This window comes from Solanum verrucosum, unplaced genomic scaffold, assembly GCF_900185275.1.
Source record: "Solanum verrucosum unplaced genomic scaffold, falcon-dt-bn FXZP01000106.1, whole genome shotgun sequence".
NCBI lineage: Eukaryota > Viridiplantae > Streptophyta > Magnoliopsida > Solanales > Solanaceae > Solanum > Solanum verrucosum.
Window position 1 is genome coordinate 1,090,325 of NW_026020130.1, and position 16,196 is coordinate 1,106,520.

The 16,196-nt window shown below is 31.1% G+C and overlaps 1 protein-coding gene and 1 pseudogene across 1 annotated transcript; one reads left to right on the forward strand and one right to left on the reverse strand.

Moving 5' to 3' along the window:
• Positions 1–1,243: 1,243 nt before the first annotated feature.
• On the forward strand, positions 1,244–3,885 carry LOC125827311 (probable phospholipid-transporting ATPase 8; annotated as a pseudogene).
• Positions 3,886–9,777: 5,892 nt separating this feature from the next.
• LOC125827278 (uncharacterized) lies at positions 9,778–15,380 on the reverse strand. The gene is made up of 7 exons (XM_049506595.1): positions 15,035–15,380; positions 13,382–13,461; positions 11,109–11,169; positions 10,763–10,820; positions 10,611–10,668; positions 10,385–10,457; positions 9,778–10,233 (listed from the first exon to the last, which is right to left on the reverse strand). The coding sequence occupies exons 1-7, from the start codon at positions 15,329–15,331 to the stop codon at positions 10,141–10,143; spliced, it is 720 nt and encodes a 239-aa protein (XP_049362552.1). The 5' UTR covers positions 15,332–15,380; the 3' UTR covers positions 9,778–10,140.
• Between the last annotated feature and the right edge of the window lie 816 nt (positions 15,381–16,196).

A 16,196-nucleotide genomic window follows, 5' to 3' on the forward strand; every position in this document is an offset into this window, starting at 1 on the left:
AGCGGGAATATCCTCACTATGATGCTATGCCAGTCACTATAGTGAGGTCAGCAAGGCAGAATCTCAAAACACGGTTTTTTTTAAAATATATTTTATCCTTCTCTTCAGTTGTAAAACGGACAAGGGTTACTCCTAAAACCCTTGTACTAGTGCAATGACTAGTCTAATCTCTTTTCTCTACGTGAACTTTTTCTTATGTAAACCCGATGTGTTATCTAAGTCTTTTAACTAGTACAATGGAAATCTCCTCTATTGCAACAAAAGTAAAAAAAAGGGGTACTCGCGCTGCAGCCTGCTTGCCTAAAATGAAAATCCTTACTAGCCGAAGTACACTATGACTATAGCCATTGGTAAGTTTATCAAAGACGAAAATGATTTATTTGATATTATGGATGACTAGTTACGGAGGGACCGTTTAGTTTTTGTAGGCTGGTCCGGTCTATTGCTCTTTCCTTGTGCCTATTTCGCTGTAGGGGGTTGGTTCACAGGTACAACCTTTGTAACTTCATGGTATACCCATGGATTGGACAGTTCTTATTTGGAAGGCTGCAATTTCTTAACTGCCGCGGTAAATTTGGCTAAAAAAGTGAAAACTATCTATAGCCATATGGGTCCCAATTAGTGTTGAAATTAAAAATTTCATCACAGGTATTCAAAATTTGATATATATGTATATAAAAAAAATTGAATTATATATTTCGTATAATTTTCTATATATAAATATATATTTTTCGACGAATGAAGTTCGACTGACCACCCTTCGCTATATATGACTATGCTACTGTCCCTAATATCTTAGATATTTTTTCCATTTCATAATACGTGTCACGTTTAAATGTTGGAGAATTAATTTGCCTAGTAAATATTAATATAATACTTTAAAATTAAAACTAAAATCATGAAACCTACTGACCAACTTTATTTTTTTTATAGAGTTTATAACAACTCAACAAATGAGAAACGCACACATTATTTTATTAACCTTATTTATAAGCCAACAAGAAAGGATTAACACAACAATAACTAATTGTACTTGATACAATATAAGTTGTACTATGTAGTGGACCCATTTCATTGAGTTGGATTTCATGTATTAGCCCATTTTATTAAACAATTTTCATGTATTCTTCTCTACTCTAAACACGTGTGATGATCGTGTCCATATTTCCAAGTTTTGCTTCTAACCTCATCCTTTTTACTAATCTAAAGCTTACAACCTCAAATCACAAATCCCTCTTCAACAATGGTGGTAAGCTTCAATTTGGTCCGTTATCAATGTTACTCAGAGGGCTACATGTCTTTCTCATCATTTTTTCTGAAAAATTTATGGGTCTTTTATATTTTAAGACGTTTGAAACCGATACTACCTTAAAGGTAGTCTTTGATTTGAAAAAGTTTATATTGGTTGTTTGCATGTCATTTTTATGGCTTCTTAGTTCTTACTGTTTCATGTTTCTTGAATTTGATATTTGTCAGGAGACTCGAGAATATGAAATAGCTATTAAAAGTTACTTCATGTGAGTGCTTTGCTATTTACCGGTAAGCACTCCAATTTGAGCCTCTTTTTTCTAATTTGCTCATATTTTTCTTGAGTTTTTATGAAATAATTGTCTTCTTTTGGTGAACGGACACATCACATAGTATTACAAATAGCATCCTAAATTGGTTCTAGAGATTATTGATTTCCTATATTCATGCTGTCATTGGAATTCACTTGGCATTTTAATTTTTAGGTGTCATTTGGAGTTCATTTTCTCATAATTTTAAAGGTTTTTGTTTGCTTATTGACATGCAGTATCATACCATTCGATCTTGATTCATGTTATTTATCAGGGTAACATACTCTGTGTGGAACATGTTTTTCATGAACTTATAATCTTGAAAGTATTTGGAATAATTAAGGTAGGACTTTGTGAGAAAGTATATTCTAGGGTGATGCTCGTACGATGCACGCCCCAACAAATTGATTTTTAATATGTTACAATATGCCAAATTTATCATCAAACCAAGGACCAAAAGATATATTATTTGGCAAATTTTTCCATCATTAGAGCTTGTATTAGCTTCAAGTTCATAATGCATTAGTTCCACCAAAAAGATGCAAGAAAATTCATATATATGTCTGTTTGTTTGACACCATAAATGTACAACAAAATTTAGAAAGAAAAAAATATACTACATGTAACTTTAAAGAAATAACCAAGAGAATCACTCATGCCATCACTTAGTTATGGACGAAAAATGCATGTATCTCAAGTGTAAAATCAGATGTAGTATAATGTGAGTGGTCTGAATTTAATGTCGAAGAAACAACGCTAGGATTTTTTGATGTCTTTAGTTGTGTAATTGCAAGGTTGTGCTCTTACTTTTTGGTCAATAGTTTGCTCTTAGTCTATGTTGGCATGCCTTTGGTTCTGGCAGTTTGACAAAAAAATATTGGCAACTTGGCATGCTTTTGGTTAGTTGTAAGCATGTTCAGGAATATATTCGTTGGTCCTTCTTTGTAAAATTTTAGTTCTTTTTATGCAATCTTCTTCAGGATATTGAGGCCAATAACTGGAAAGTAAATGTATACACTGAAAATCATACTTTTCAAGAGACTAGATGGAACCGTTAACGAGTTGGTGATCTTATTACGGTGTACAAGGATCAATATTTCTCCACTGATTTGCTTTTGCTTTCATCTAGCTACGGGGATGGAATATGTTATGTCGAAATCTTCAATCTTGATGGATAGACTAACCTTAAGGTGAAACATGCATTAAATATCACATCCTCCTTGTAAGACGATGGTTCTTCTCAAACTTTTAAAGTTGTTGTTAAGTGTGAAGATCCAAATGAAATCTTTATACTTTCATTGGAACTCTGTATTATGATAATCAGCAGAACCCTCTTTTAGTGCAGCAAATACTTCTGCAAGGTTCCAAGCTACGCAATACTTTATGGTGTGGTTATTTTTATTGGTCATGACACAAAAGTCATGCAAAATTCTACAGATCCTCCTTCTAAGAAGAGTGGAATTGAGAAAAAGATGGATAAAATATGTCCTTTTTGGTACCTTGATTACAATAACTTTTATTGGATCCATCTTTTTTGGGATTGAAACTAAAAATGACATTTCTGGTGGGAAACTAAGGTGGTGGTATCTTCAACCAGACAAGACAAATGTGTTTTATGATCCCAAAAGAGCTTCACTGGCTGCATTTTTTCATTTCTTGACAGCCCTTATGTTGTATGGTTACTTGATTCCTATTTTGCTATATGTGTTTATTGAAATTGTGAAGGTTTTACAGAGCATATTCATCAATCAAGATAGGGAGATGTACTATGAGGAAACAGATAAGCCAGCTCATGCAAGAACATCTAATATGAATGAGGAACTTGGGTTGGTTGACACAATACTCTCAGTCAAAACAGACACCTTAACATGCAACTCCATGGAGTTTGTCAAATGTTCAATAACAGGTGTTGCGTATGGAAGTGATGTGACAGAAGTAGAGAGGACCCTGGCAAAGCAAAAAAGAGATGAATCACATGAAGTAGGCGATACTTCCAATGACGTGTAGGAATCAAGTGACCCTACTGTTAACTCGAAGAAATCTATTAAAGGATTCAACTTCAAAGATGAGCATATAATAAATGGTCAATGGGTCCACGAGTCTTATCGAGACATATTACAAAAAAATTTAGAGTGCTGGCGATTTGTCATACTGTTATCCTGATGTGAACAAAAAAATAGGTGAGATCTCCTATGAAGTAGAGTCACCAGATGAAGTTGCCTTTGTCATTGCAGCAAGACAACTTGGGTTTCTGTTCTTTAGAACACAAAACAGAATTACACTACATGAATTGAATCATCAGAGTGGCAAGATGGTTGACAGGTAAATCTTTGATTTAGTTTGTTTCCTGTATTGGAATCTTAAAATTCAGAAGTTCGGTTCAAAGATGCGAACGTGGTTTGCTCATCCAGTAGCCAAGAATACATCCACATTTTCCTATTTTGCCCTTTTGGGGTGTGGTTTATCTACTCTATTTTATTTCAGCTCTTTTGGTTGTGAAGAATCCCTGGCAGGACTTCTTTTTGTTGGTTGATATTTTCTCGAGGTAGTGAAATGCAAGAGCCATTTGAGGAGCAATGTATTGCTTACTTCCTCAGAAGGATTAAAATAACCAAAAGAATTATGTTTGTGATGCTTATTTAGTATCTCTTATTTTTAATATGAATTGTGTTTATGTTGCTTATTTAGTATCTCTAATTCCTTTTTTATATATGTTGCTTAGAATATGTATTAAATGAGACTGCATGTGTTCTGGGTGTCATTTTGCTTGCAGGTATAACTTTCAAATTTAATGCACTATTTTAATATTATATTAAGTCTCTTCTCCCATTGGGCATGCTTCTTTTTATTTGTTTTGAGAATTCTTTGCGGTGTACTATTTTCAGATAAACAGTTATGGAGGAGTACATGAAATTAAACACAATTGTCACTCTATGGGAAAAGTTTGGTATGTGCAAGTGAAGTCGCGAAAACAACTTTCTTTCCATCCATTGGATTGGTTATAAGAGTGAAAATACCGACAAAAAATTAATCTTTGGATCTTTTCAATTGAGGACCTTTTGAAAGAACCTTTTGTTCTATTCTATTCCACAATTGTCCTCCAAACATCTTTTATAACATTCACTTCTTCAAATCTTCTCATAAAGAGAAGAGTGCTAGAAATGGTCGGTACAACTATTGAAGCTGGTCATGTTTATTCCTTAGCAGACATTGTCATTGCCAAAAACTAGCACAACCTTATGTACGAGGCAAATATTACTCAAGTTTGTTTATAGATATACTAACTTGATTGTATGTTAAACGTGTTTATGTAACTACAACTCTGTGATATTGAAAGCTATTTGATAAAATTTGTGATCTTGAGGATTGCCCGTACTTTGACTAAATTGGAGCTACGTTATTGGATAAGATCGTTGCAACATTCAATTTTATGCTTATGCATATGCTATTTTCCTTTCTTTTAGTTTCTTTGGTACTCTCATTTTGCAGCACCAAGTGACTATGCAAAACAACCAAGGATCAATAATCACTTAATAAGGCTGGCAAGGGGACGGGGACGGGGACTGGGGGATGGGACGAAGGGGGACGGGACGGGACGGGGGACGGTTCTGGGGGGATTTTGGGGGGACCGGGATTGGGGGGACAAAAATAAGTCCCATCCCGTCCCACTATATATACGGGATGGGACGGGTTTTGGGGGGACGGGACGGGGGATTTTTTATTTTTTATATACTTATTTATTTGTATTGAAATTATATGTTATTGAATAACATTTTTAGTTTATTTGATTTTTTTTCAATAACATTTTTAGCTAATAAATAATGCTTAAGTTTTCAAATTTCAAAATTCAAATTTCAATTTCAAACTTCAAATTTCAAAATTCAAATTTCAAACTTCAAATTTCAAATTTCAAATTTCAAATTCAACTTTCAAATTTCAAATTTCAAATTTCAAATTCAACTTTCAAATTTCAAACTTCAATTTTCAATTTTCAATTTTGAAATTACAAATTTGAGAAGTTCAAATTTGTCTTTTAAAGTAATTTAAACTTGAAATTTTGATTTTGAAGAAAAGGCCCCAAAAAAGGACGTTATGTGCAATACTTTGAATTTTCCTTTTTTTTTTTTTTTTAATAATCTAGGTGTTAGTTGATGTATTAAAGTTCCATTTTTTAACATTTGTTCCTTATTATAAAATTTTGTAATAGCTAGTTCTCTTTTTATTATGTTCAACTATTTTCAAACAAATTAGTATATATGTAAATATGTATGAATATATTAAAATTAAAATGCAAGACAATAGTTATATAAAAAAGACTTAATAAAGCCTTCAAATTTATTCAATAAAATCTAATTGCAACTTAGAACTTAGAAGTTACAATTTACAAATATTAGTGGAGTAACTAATCTACGCAGCCACCTTCTAGGAAGGGTTCTGTTTCAATAAGTTCTCATATGTAAAACTAATATTTGTTACAAATATTAGATGAGTAACTAATTTACGCAGCCACCTTCTAGGAAGGGTTCTGTTTCAATTAGTTCTCTGATGTAATCTAATATTTGTATTTTCCTTTAAAATTCAATTCTAATTGTTGCATCATATCGACGGTAACATCCTCCGGTGTTGGCAAACTTGCTAGAAACTCTTGTGACTCTAATTCATCATCACTAGATCCAAGTACCGCATTAATCCAAGCTTCTTGTTTGGAACTTAACTTTGGCAAATTATCATTTCTCCTTTCGGCGTTGACCCAATCTCTAAATAAAACTGATATTTCCAAACTGTCTTCCGCCAATGAATGTCTATGATCGCCAAGTTGAAACCTTGCCGCACTAAAAGCAGCCTCTGATGCAACTGATGAAGCTTGAATAGCTAGAACATTACGAACCATTTTGCTTAAAATTGGAAATGCAACGCTCCGCCTCCTCCACCATGCTAATAAATCTTCATTGCCATCTTCGTCTTTCACTGTTTCTAAAGATTGATTAAGATATTCTTCAAAATCATCACGGTTAGTAGAATTAAGACCAAGAAAATCTCGCATATAACTTGAAATTCGAGCTTTACTCTGAGGATTAGAAGTTTGACCAACTTCTTGAATATTTCCTGTAGTTCTATATTTTTCATACAAAACTTTTGCTTCTACTTTTATGCTACACTTACACATTTGACTAGTTGGATTTATTTCCGGTGAAATTTCTAAGGTATTATAAAAAGTGTCAACAAGTCCCTGCACACCTTGTAATTTATAGTCAGGATGAAGTAAAGTAGCAGTTAAAAAAATTTGAGGAATAGGAAAAAAATATTTTTTAAATTTTTCAATCATACCTTCAATTGCAACTCTAAATTTTTCAATATTTTTGTATTTAGAAAATTGAATTGAAATAACACAAATATTTATTAATACTGATGAAATAGTAGGATAATAAATTCCAGAAAACATGGTTGTTGCATCATAAAAAAGTCTTAAAAATTCTAATAGTTCATTACTTTCTTCCCAATCTTCTTCACAAATTCTGTCTAATGGGTCAGCATTATGAGCATTAAACACCATTTGTATGGGTCCTCTATATTCGTAAGCAACTGAAAGCATTTCGTAAAAAGAATTCCACCTTGTTTTAATATGTCTTGAAATTTTTCTTGGTGGCAAATCACATAGTACACAACGCTCATTAAATTCCCTAATTCTAGCAACTCTATTAGCATAAAAAATCCAGGCAACAGCATATTCAATTTTCATACAACCACATTCAAATAATGAAATACCATCTTGTACAACTAAATTTAATACATGTGCAACACATCTAACATGAAAAGAATTATCATCAATTGGACATAATCTAGTTTTTAACATACTAGCAGCGTTTACATTATTAGATGCATTATCTAATGCGACAGACATTACTTTATCTATAAGCATGTAATAATCTATAACACTCAAAATATTTGAAGCTAAATATGCACCAGTTTTTTTCTCTACACATTCTTTATAACTTAAGATTCTTTTTTGCAAATTCCAGTTATGATCAATCCAATGTGCTGTAACAGTTAAATAATCACGACCATTAACACTACGACCCATGTCCGAAGTTATAGACACTTTACAATCTAATATGCTAAACACACAACGAAGATATTGACAATGTTTACCTTGATATACAAAAACATCAGATTTAACAGTATTTCTTGAAAAACCTCTATAATTAGGATTATAAGTTTGTTGAATATATTCAATAAAACCGGGATGTGAAGGAAAACTATAAGGTAAACCACAAACAGAAACCATTTTAGCTAAATTTTCACGATCTCTTTCCTTATTATATTTACGTTGTGTTAGTGGACCACCGGGGTTAGAAGGATCTAATGTTCCTTGAACCATGTTAGAAGCCCCTACCGATTCATTAACATTAATATCAAAATCATTAACTGAAATTCCTTTTTTTCTATCGGCTAATGATTTAGCTTCTTTATATTGAATCGGCACACAAGATAACAAATGTCTATTTAAGCCCCTCGTCCCACCTTGACCTCCACCTTGTTTATGTTTAAAAGGTTGCTTACATTTATTACAAATAGCAATAGAATTTTCCTTATCTAAAGTCATAAATTGCCACACAACAGAAGTTTTAGGGCGTTGATACTTCACCTTCTCCCTTGTAGGAGGTATAAGGGGTGGGCGTCCAGAATTTTGCTCCGTTGAATTTGTAGTTTCATTTGGAACATTTGTCACCGGACTAGTAGGTGTATCTTCTAATTCATCTTCTCCCGAACCAACTTCTACTTCTTCACCTAAATTTTCATCAAGATAAGGATTACTATCACCATAAATTTGTTGTAAAAGTTCATGATCGAGTTGAGCATTTGAATCAATATCATAAGAAGTATCATCAACATAAGTAGAATCATTTGTATTAAATCTAACTCTAGAAGTACCACCACATTTACTCTTATTTTTTTCCTTACTACTTTTTTTAGTAAAATTAAATAATCTACTAATGCCACTTGGTTCCTTCTCTTTTCCTTTACCGGTATCTTTTTTGTTAGAACTCATATTTAATTATATGTAAAGTATAATATAAAAATAATAATAACACAAAAATTAATGACGAAAAATAAAATATAAATATTATGAAACGAATGTATCAAACATCTACGTTAATAGCAGACGTTATAACCGATTCTTGAAGCTTGTAACTTGTAACTTGTAACTTGTAACTTGTAACTTGTAATTTGGAACTCCAATATTTGATAGCAAATATAATATGAAAACTTAGATATATATATTATGATATATAATATGAAAACTTAGAATTGAAATATGTGTATTATGATATAATATGAGACTTAAATGAAATAAAATATTGAGATTTGAGACTTAAGATTGAGAGTTGAGACTTGAAAGAATATAAAAAATAGATGAGAGAATATATAATTTTGTAAGAAATAATAAGGGATAGAGGGGTATTTATAATATTAAAAGTGGGTTAAAGTGTATTTATAATAACTTGAGGGTTTAAAGTAAATTATTAAAAGTAGGGGTGGTAGGGGGTGTTGGTTGGGGGAAAAAACTGCCAAAATATTCGTTGGGGGGGCCCACTAGCCGTTGCCCAACGGATAGAATTTTAAAAAAATAAATAAATAAAAAAATTGTTAGGGGATCCCGCGAACCGGCCGGTTCATCCGGGCCGGGTCGACCGGGACCAACGGGTGAACCGGACCAGTACCGGTCCCCTATCCCGAAAGCCCCCATCCCGCCATCTTCAAACGGGACCGGGTCCGGCGGGCCGGTTCTCGGACCGGTCGCGGGCCGGGGCGGGCCGACCCGGTCCCCCTGCCACCCCTATCACTTATGAACACAAAATGTTGGGCATGGGCCAATGCCCATCTAGTATATATATATATATATATATATTATATATGAAACCTACTGACCAATTTTTTTTTATATAAAGTTTATAACAACTCAACAAATGAGAAACAAACATATATATATAAAACAGTTGAAGTGAAAAAGTAGCCCCCTATCCCTGCCCTATTTAAATTTTTAAAATTTTAGCTTTGACCCGCCCTGCTTTGCCCTATTTAAGCTTTGCCCTTCACTACCGTGTTATGCCTTTTCCCTGCCCCACCCCGCCCCAATTGCCATCCCTACAACCAGCTTCAAAACATCAATAAAATAATCATAATTACAAATTAAAAAATTATTGCTTTCTCATAAGCATTTCAAAGTATATATAAAATGGATTAAATATGAAAATGTGCTCGTTTTGATGATGAGTTTGAGCCAAGAGATACAGAGAGTAAAAATCCAAAAATAAAATAACAAAATAAAAGACATTAATGAATGTCGGAGCTTCCCCATGCCTATCTCAACCATAAAAAAAGAATTTAAAACGCATCAATTTCATTATGGCTTAACCATAGTGCAGAGTGTTGGTTTTGCTTTAGTTGAGGTTATAATAGCTTTGCAAAATAGCTGAAACATTGCTAATTTTTTGAATATTGAATCCAAAAGGATGGATGATGGACCTTGTCTGAGATAATATATGAATTAACTCTGAACCTCAATATTATATACTGCTTATAGAATGGTCATTGATACTGCAGCAGATCGGAGCTTCAAACCATCCTCGGCCCATTTGCTTTCGGGGGCCGTGGCGCCAGCAATGACGGCCTGCAAAAGCAAATTTCCAGTAAAACAATACTAGTGGAGACTTCAAATTATTATTATACAACATAACCATCTAAGATGGGAAATTGATGAATACATAATATAGGGTACAACAATTTAACATAGTAGAAAATTCTTGAAAAATAAGTAGTACCTTTCCACTGTTAACAGCAGCCACTAATGCAACGTGTTGCTCATCTCTCACAAATTCATAAAAATAGTATGTCCTGAAAAATAAAATTACATTAATGCTATATACTGAATGTTTAATGTTAATTAAAGGGGAATATATATATATATATATATATATATATATATATTGTCAAAATGAGATACCATTATAAAGTAGTGATCCTAAAAAAGTATAAACATGAACATACCTGAAACCTTCATCTTCTTTAATTTTTATTGAGCGGACAGAATATAATGTTGAGCCAGCTGTCATACTGATAATCAGTAATTAAGAAATATAATTCATTAAAGATCAATCTTGCAAAACAAATGAATGTGCAAGGGCCATTTGCAATTATACCTGGAACAAATATTTTTGCTGCCTCCTTAAGTGAACCTAAATCCGTAATATCTTTGGCCTGTTAAAAGTTATTATTAATACAACAAGGCACAATCACAATGTTGCTATGTACTCATACAAAATAAAAGCATATCACGTTAAGAGAATAGGAGTTCAAGAAAGGTAAGCTTTTGAAACTTGTAGTAAAAAATGAGTGATACTGACTATATATCATTTCATTAAAGATAAATGGAAATTTAAACTTAAATTGTTTCTAAATATATAGAAATATGTCTCTTTTTTTTCGGACGGACTAAAAAGAAAAGTGAGTCATATAAACTCTGTATCAAAATTGCCTTAGACAAACCTCTAAGAAAGTGATCTTCAGCTGATTAGATGGACGAATTATGACACTTAAAACTTCGGATCTGTATATCACAAAATAAACAATAATAAGAAGTATTAATTAAATTATATAATTGAAGAAAGATCGTTAAAGAGAGCAATAGTATTCCATCACTCATTAGATAATGCATTTTTTTTCTTCATAACCAAGACTTCTAGGAGGAAATAATAATGAATAATGCACTAAACAAAAAAATAATTAAAATCACAAGGAAAATTCTTTGATAGGCAAAATAACACTGAGATAGATATTATTTTGTATTATATCAAATTATATAATTATGATAAGGATTTAAAAGCAAGTAGATAAGACATTACAACTCATTTTAGATAGATATTATTTTGTACTACGCAGAATTTTTTTGTTATGTACGTTGTTAATTTAGAGCATATATAAATACTATTTAATATCCCAGCTGTTGAGGGAATAATATAGTAAAACATTTTAAAAATTATTTTCTTTTTCTCTTTCCTACAAAGTTTTTACAGTTAAGATAGCATAATGTTTCTCTAAACAATTAATTTTCTATTATTGTTCTAGATAATTTTTTTCTCTTAATATTTTATCGAATTAGCGTTCGGACATAAACTCTATGCTATATTATTTTCAGAAAGGAAAAAATCCTTCTTACGTTGGAAGCGTATTCATCAAATTTTTGCAACACGTTATTACATTTGAGGTAATCTTATGAAATATTTATATGATAATTATATAATCATCAGATTTGAGAGTGAGGAAAAAATAAATCTTTTTTAATAAGTAGGGGAGGAAGAAACCTGTCACTTTAATTGTAATTTGCATTTGATAACTTATCAGTATCGAAAATAAAATAATGATATCATCCTCTTCTCCAACATGAGCAGCCCAATCTGATAATTTCATGTATTTGTATTATGCAATTTTCATTACAAGTCATGAATTGTTGATTTATATTTTTTGCAACAAAATATTTTATTTGTGAAAATATTTAAGAATCTTCTCATAGAATTAATTAGCAATATACAAAAGGTGCTCCTTAAACAGTAGTCTTAGGTTATGTATAATATGGTATGTAATTAATTCCAATAATAAGGTAAGTAAATATTTATAATCAAATTTTGAATATCAAAGATATCCAAGGAATATTCAATATGATTTTTCTTGCTTCATGAATACAATGCATTTAGAATTGTCTGTTTCAAAGTAACAAAATATGTGGAATAAAAATGTCCTTAGTTGACAATTTGGTCCATAAATGCCTTTAAAGTTAATAGTTTAGTAAAAAAAAATGCTTTTATTATTGTATTATTTAATGGGTTAAAATGTATTTTTCCAAATAAATAAATTATTTCTTCTCATTTTGAACGCATTCTATTCTTAATGATGATTTTTTTAATTAGGAAATGTTTCTCCTACTTCAATTCAAAAAATATTCGAAAATGAATTATTATTTTTTTTATAAGAAATTATATATTTATATGAAATGAAAGTTAATGACATGATTATTATTAGGGCATATAATAATTGCTAGAGGGCATTCTGATAAAAATATTACTTTTAAAAAACCATACTCTTATTTTTTCTTTTAAAATCTCTTTAACTAATAAATAAGTAAGAAATAGTCTTTTTTTCTTCTTAATCTCATTTTAATAATTAAAATAGAATAACTCCATATACCTTTTTAACTGATAATATAGGTCACATATCTAAGATCATAATAATCCGTCATTAATTTTCATTTTGATAACGATAATTTTTTTAATAAAATAGAAAATATTTTTATTTCTTATATTTTCCGAATTGAAGTATGAGAAACAATTTCTAATTAAAAAAAATCTTCATTAGGAAAATAATGTTTTTTAAAAAAAATAATACATTTGTTTGGAAAAGGATATGTTTGACCCATAAAGTAACAATAATGACATGTTTGGACCAAACTATTGGCGACAAATATATTTTTGGATCAAACTATCAATTGAGGATATTTTTAATCATTTTACATAGTTTAAGGACATTTTTGATCCATTAAGTAACAACAGTGATGTTTTTGGATCAAATCATTAATGACAGATATTTTTGGACCAAGCTATCAAGTGAGGATATTTTTGTTCATTTTGCATAGTTTATAGACATATTTTACGTTTTTCCATAATGTGGAAAAATAATTTAGTCCAAGCATAAAAGTTGAGAAAAAAATGATTAAGAGGAGAAAAAGAAAGAGGAACTAGAATTGAACATTGAATTGGAATATGTACCCATCAGAAGAAGCAAAACGCGCTGCAAATTTTTTGGGCTTAGCCTTATCTCCATATAGTGATATGCCAGCATTATAATCCTGCAAAAATCATGTTAATCAACCTTTTTGAGTTTAAACATAACATATTTTCTCATTAAACAACAAATCAGTCCAATATTGAATATAGTTACAAGCTTTTGATTGATTGGGAATTCTTCATTCTACTGTGCACACAAGTTTTTCCAGTTATATGTAAGTTTACATGCTTAATAAAATTAATAATTGAAGACCCAAGTGAAACATAATCCAAATAAGCTAACAACAAAAAGAATGTCCTGTATCACATACTTTCAAAGGTTTTACTGTACACCATCAAGTCATTTACACCTTGCTTGGATGGTTGTTACATGTTCCATAGTCTAAATACAATATTTGTTTTGATTGTTATTTAAACTTTATTATATCGTATCGTTTAAATTCATTGTTAGATAACGGCGAAAATTTCTATTGTACCTTAATATTATTTTTTTCTCATTTTTGTCTTTACTAAAGTACTACTCCCTCTGTTTAAAAAAGAATGACATTCTTTCCTTTTTAGTCTGTTTAAAAAATAATAACCTTTTTTTTTTTTGATAACATTTTAATTTCAGCTTTCCACGTGACATGTTTAAGGCCACAAGATTAAAGGATAATTTTGTACATTTGACGTAACTTTAATATAGGACCACAATATTTAAAAGTCTTCTTTATTTTCTTAAACTCCGTGTCAAGTCAAACCAGACCACTCTTTTTGAAACGGATGGAGTATTTACTTTCTCTGTCTCAATTTATGTGACACATTACAAATTTCGAGATTCAAACAAGTTTATCTTTGACCGTAACTTTTTCATATATCTCTTAAATATTTTGAATTGTCAATTATTGTGACTTATGGTAATTTTTAAGTAGTTTACAAATATATAATTTCATTTAAAAAATTTGAAGACTCCATGAACAAATTTCCGATCAAACTCAAACTGTTTGACTCTCGAAAAACAAAATGTATCACATAAATTGAAACAAAGAGAGTAATAATTATATTTTATCATTTATATTATCTTTTCATAGTCGCTCTAGCTCGTACCCTACTTGTTTGATAGGTTATTCATTCAAATTATTGATGTCTGACATTATGTAACGACGAAGAACAATTATACAATCTAACCAAACGTAGTATTCATTAAGACAATAAAATACATTATGAAATAATACGTAACAAATAATAAACAGAGTGTATAGAAACCAACCAAGGATCATTGTTTTATATTAGGCATGAATTGATAACAAGGTGAATTCAGAGGCAGAGCCAAGATTAAGAAATTAGGAGTTCTAAATTTCCTTTAAAAAAAAAGAAAAGAGCGGGGTTCAAAGCTTTAACTCCAGCGTAAAAAACATTTCCACGATCTCTCTTATCACTGAACCGTCAATCAATTTCAATTTGATTAGGAGTTTACAAGTTAATATATATATATATATATAATTTTTTAATATAAATACACTATCTACAAAAAAGCTATTGAATTTGTCGGAACTCACGAACCTCGACCTAGATTAAATACGTACTACATATTACACAGTGATAGTGTAAAAATCCTTATCTGGTAAAAGGGGCAAAAAAGGGAAAGCAGCATACCTCAGGCTCGGTGAGGTCCTGAAATTCCGGTGGAACACGAATAGAAAAGCCGTCGCCATAGAATTGGAACCAAGACTTAGTATTGGCAATACCTGAAAGAAAAGTATTCGAATTGGTTTGGGCGTCGGATTTTGGAATTAATTGAGAGAGGAATAAAGTAGAACCACTGAGGAACACTCGTCTTCTCGAAACAGAGTTAGGTTGTGCACACATTGAATTGGGTTTTTGCAAAGGTTTTGGTGGGTGGATAGACACGGACAGGGAGAGGAGCGTGGACATGGCCATGGCCATCACCATGAGAGGGTGAAGTTGGGGATGCTATGCTATTACATGGTTGCTAATGGTTTAGAGATAATGTGGGGACACCTAACACCCTTTCCTTATTATTACTATAATATATACTAGTACAATAGATCTATCTTATTTTTTTTGTTTCAATGACACACACAATCAATTGATTTTTCTATTAATTATTGTAATTTTTAATATTTTTATGTAATTTTTGAAAATATATGTTACTCTCTTTGTGTTAATTTATGTGGTATTGATAAATTTTTTATGTCTTATCAATTTTGAAATTGTTAATTATTATGCCTTAAATACTTTTATGTCATTTTGAAATGAGAAAAGACATAAAGTCACTATGAAATTGTCCCAAATTTTTAAAAATATATCTTAACTTTGTGGGTGTTTTATTACTCCATTGAACAACTTCAAAATAGTATGTATACCCCATTTTCACCCAATAGTCACTTGCATGTGTTAAAAGTAACTTTTAATTATTTTCATTTGATTTCTTTGCTTTTCTTTTTCTCTTTCTTCTCCACCTCAACTTTTGTTCCATTCCCTTCACCGTTGCCGCAAAAGTCGTCAATCCTGTTGTGGCGGATTGAGGCATTTGGACCCTCTAAACCTATCTCCTAGTTATTATTTATTGATTTATACAAAAGATTTGCCTTCTTGGAAAATTTTGTTTCATGTTCTTCGTTGGTGTCACTTGCAATGGACTTTTGCCAACTTCTTTACACTTTGTGTCCTATAGCAGGCAACATTCACTTCTGCCTACTTGCTTCCATCAATTAATTTATTTATGAAAATAAATATCGTCAAATAATTAAAATTTAAATACTCAAAATATCACCAAGTCAAAATTTGAAATTTA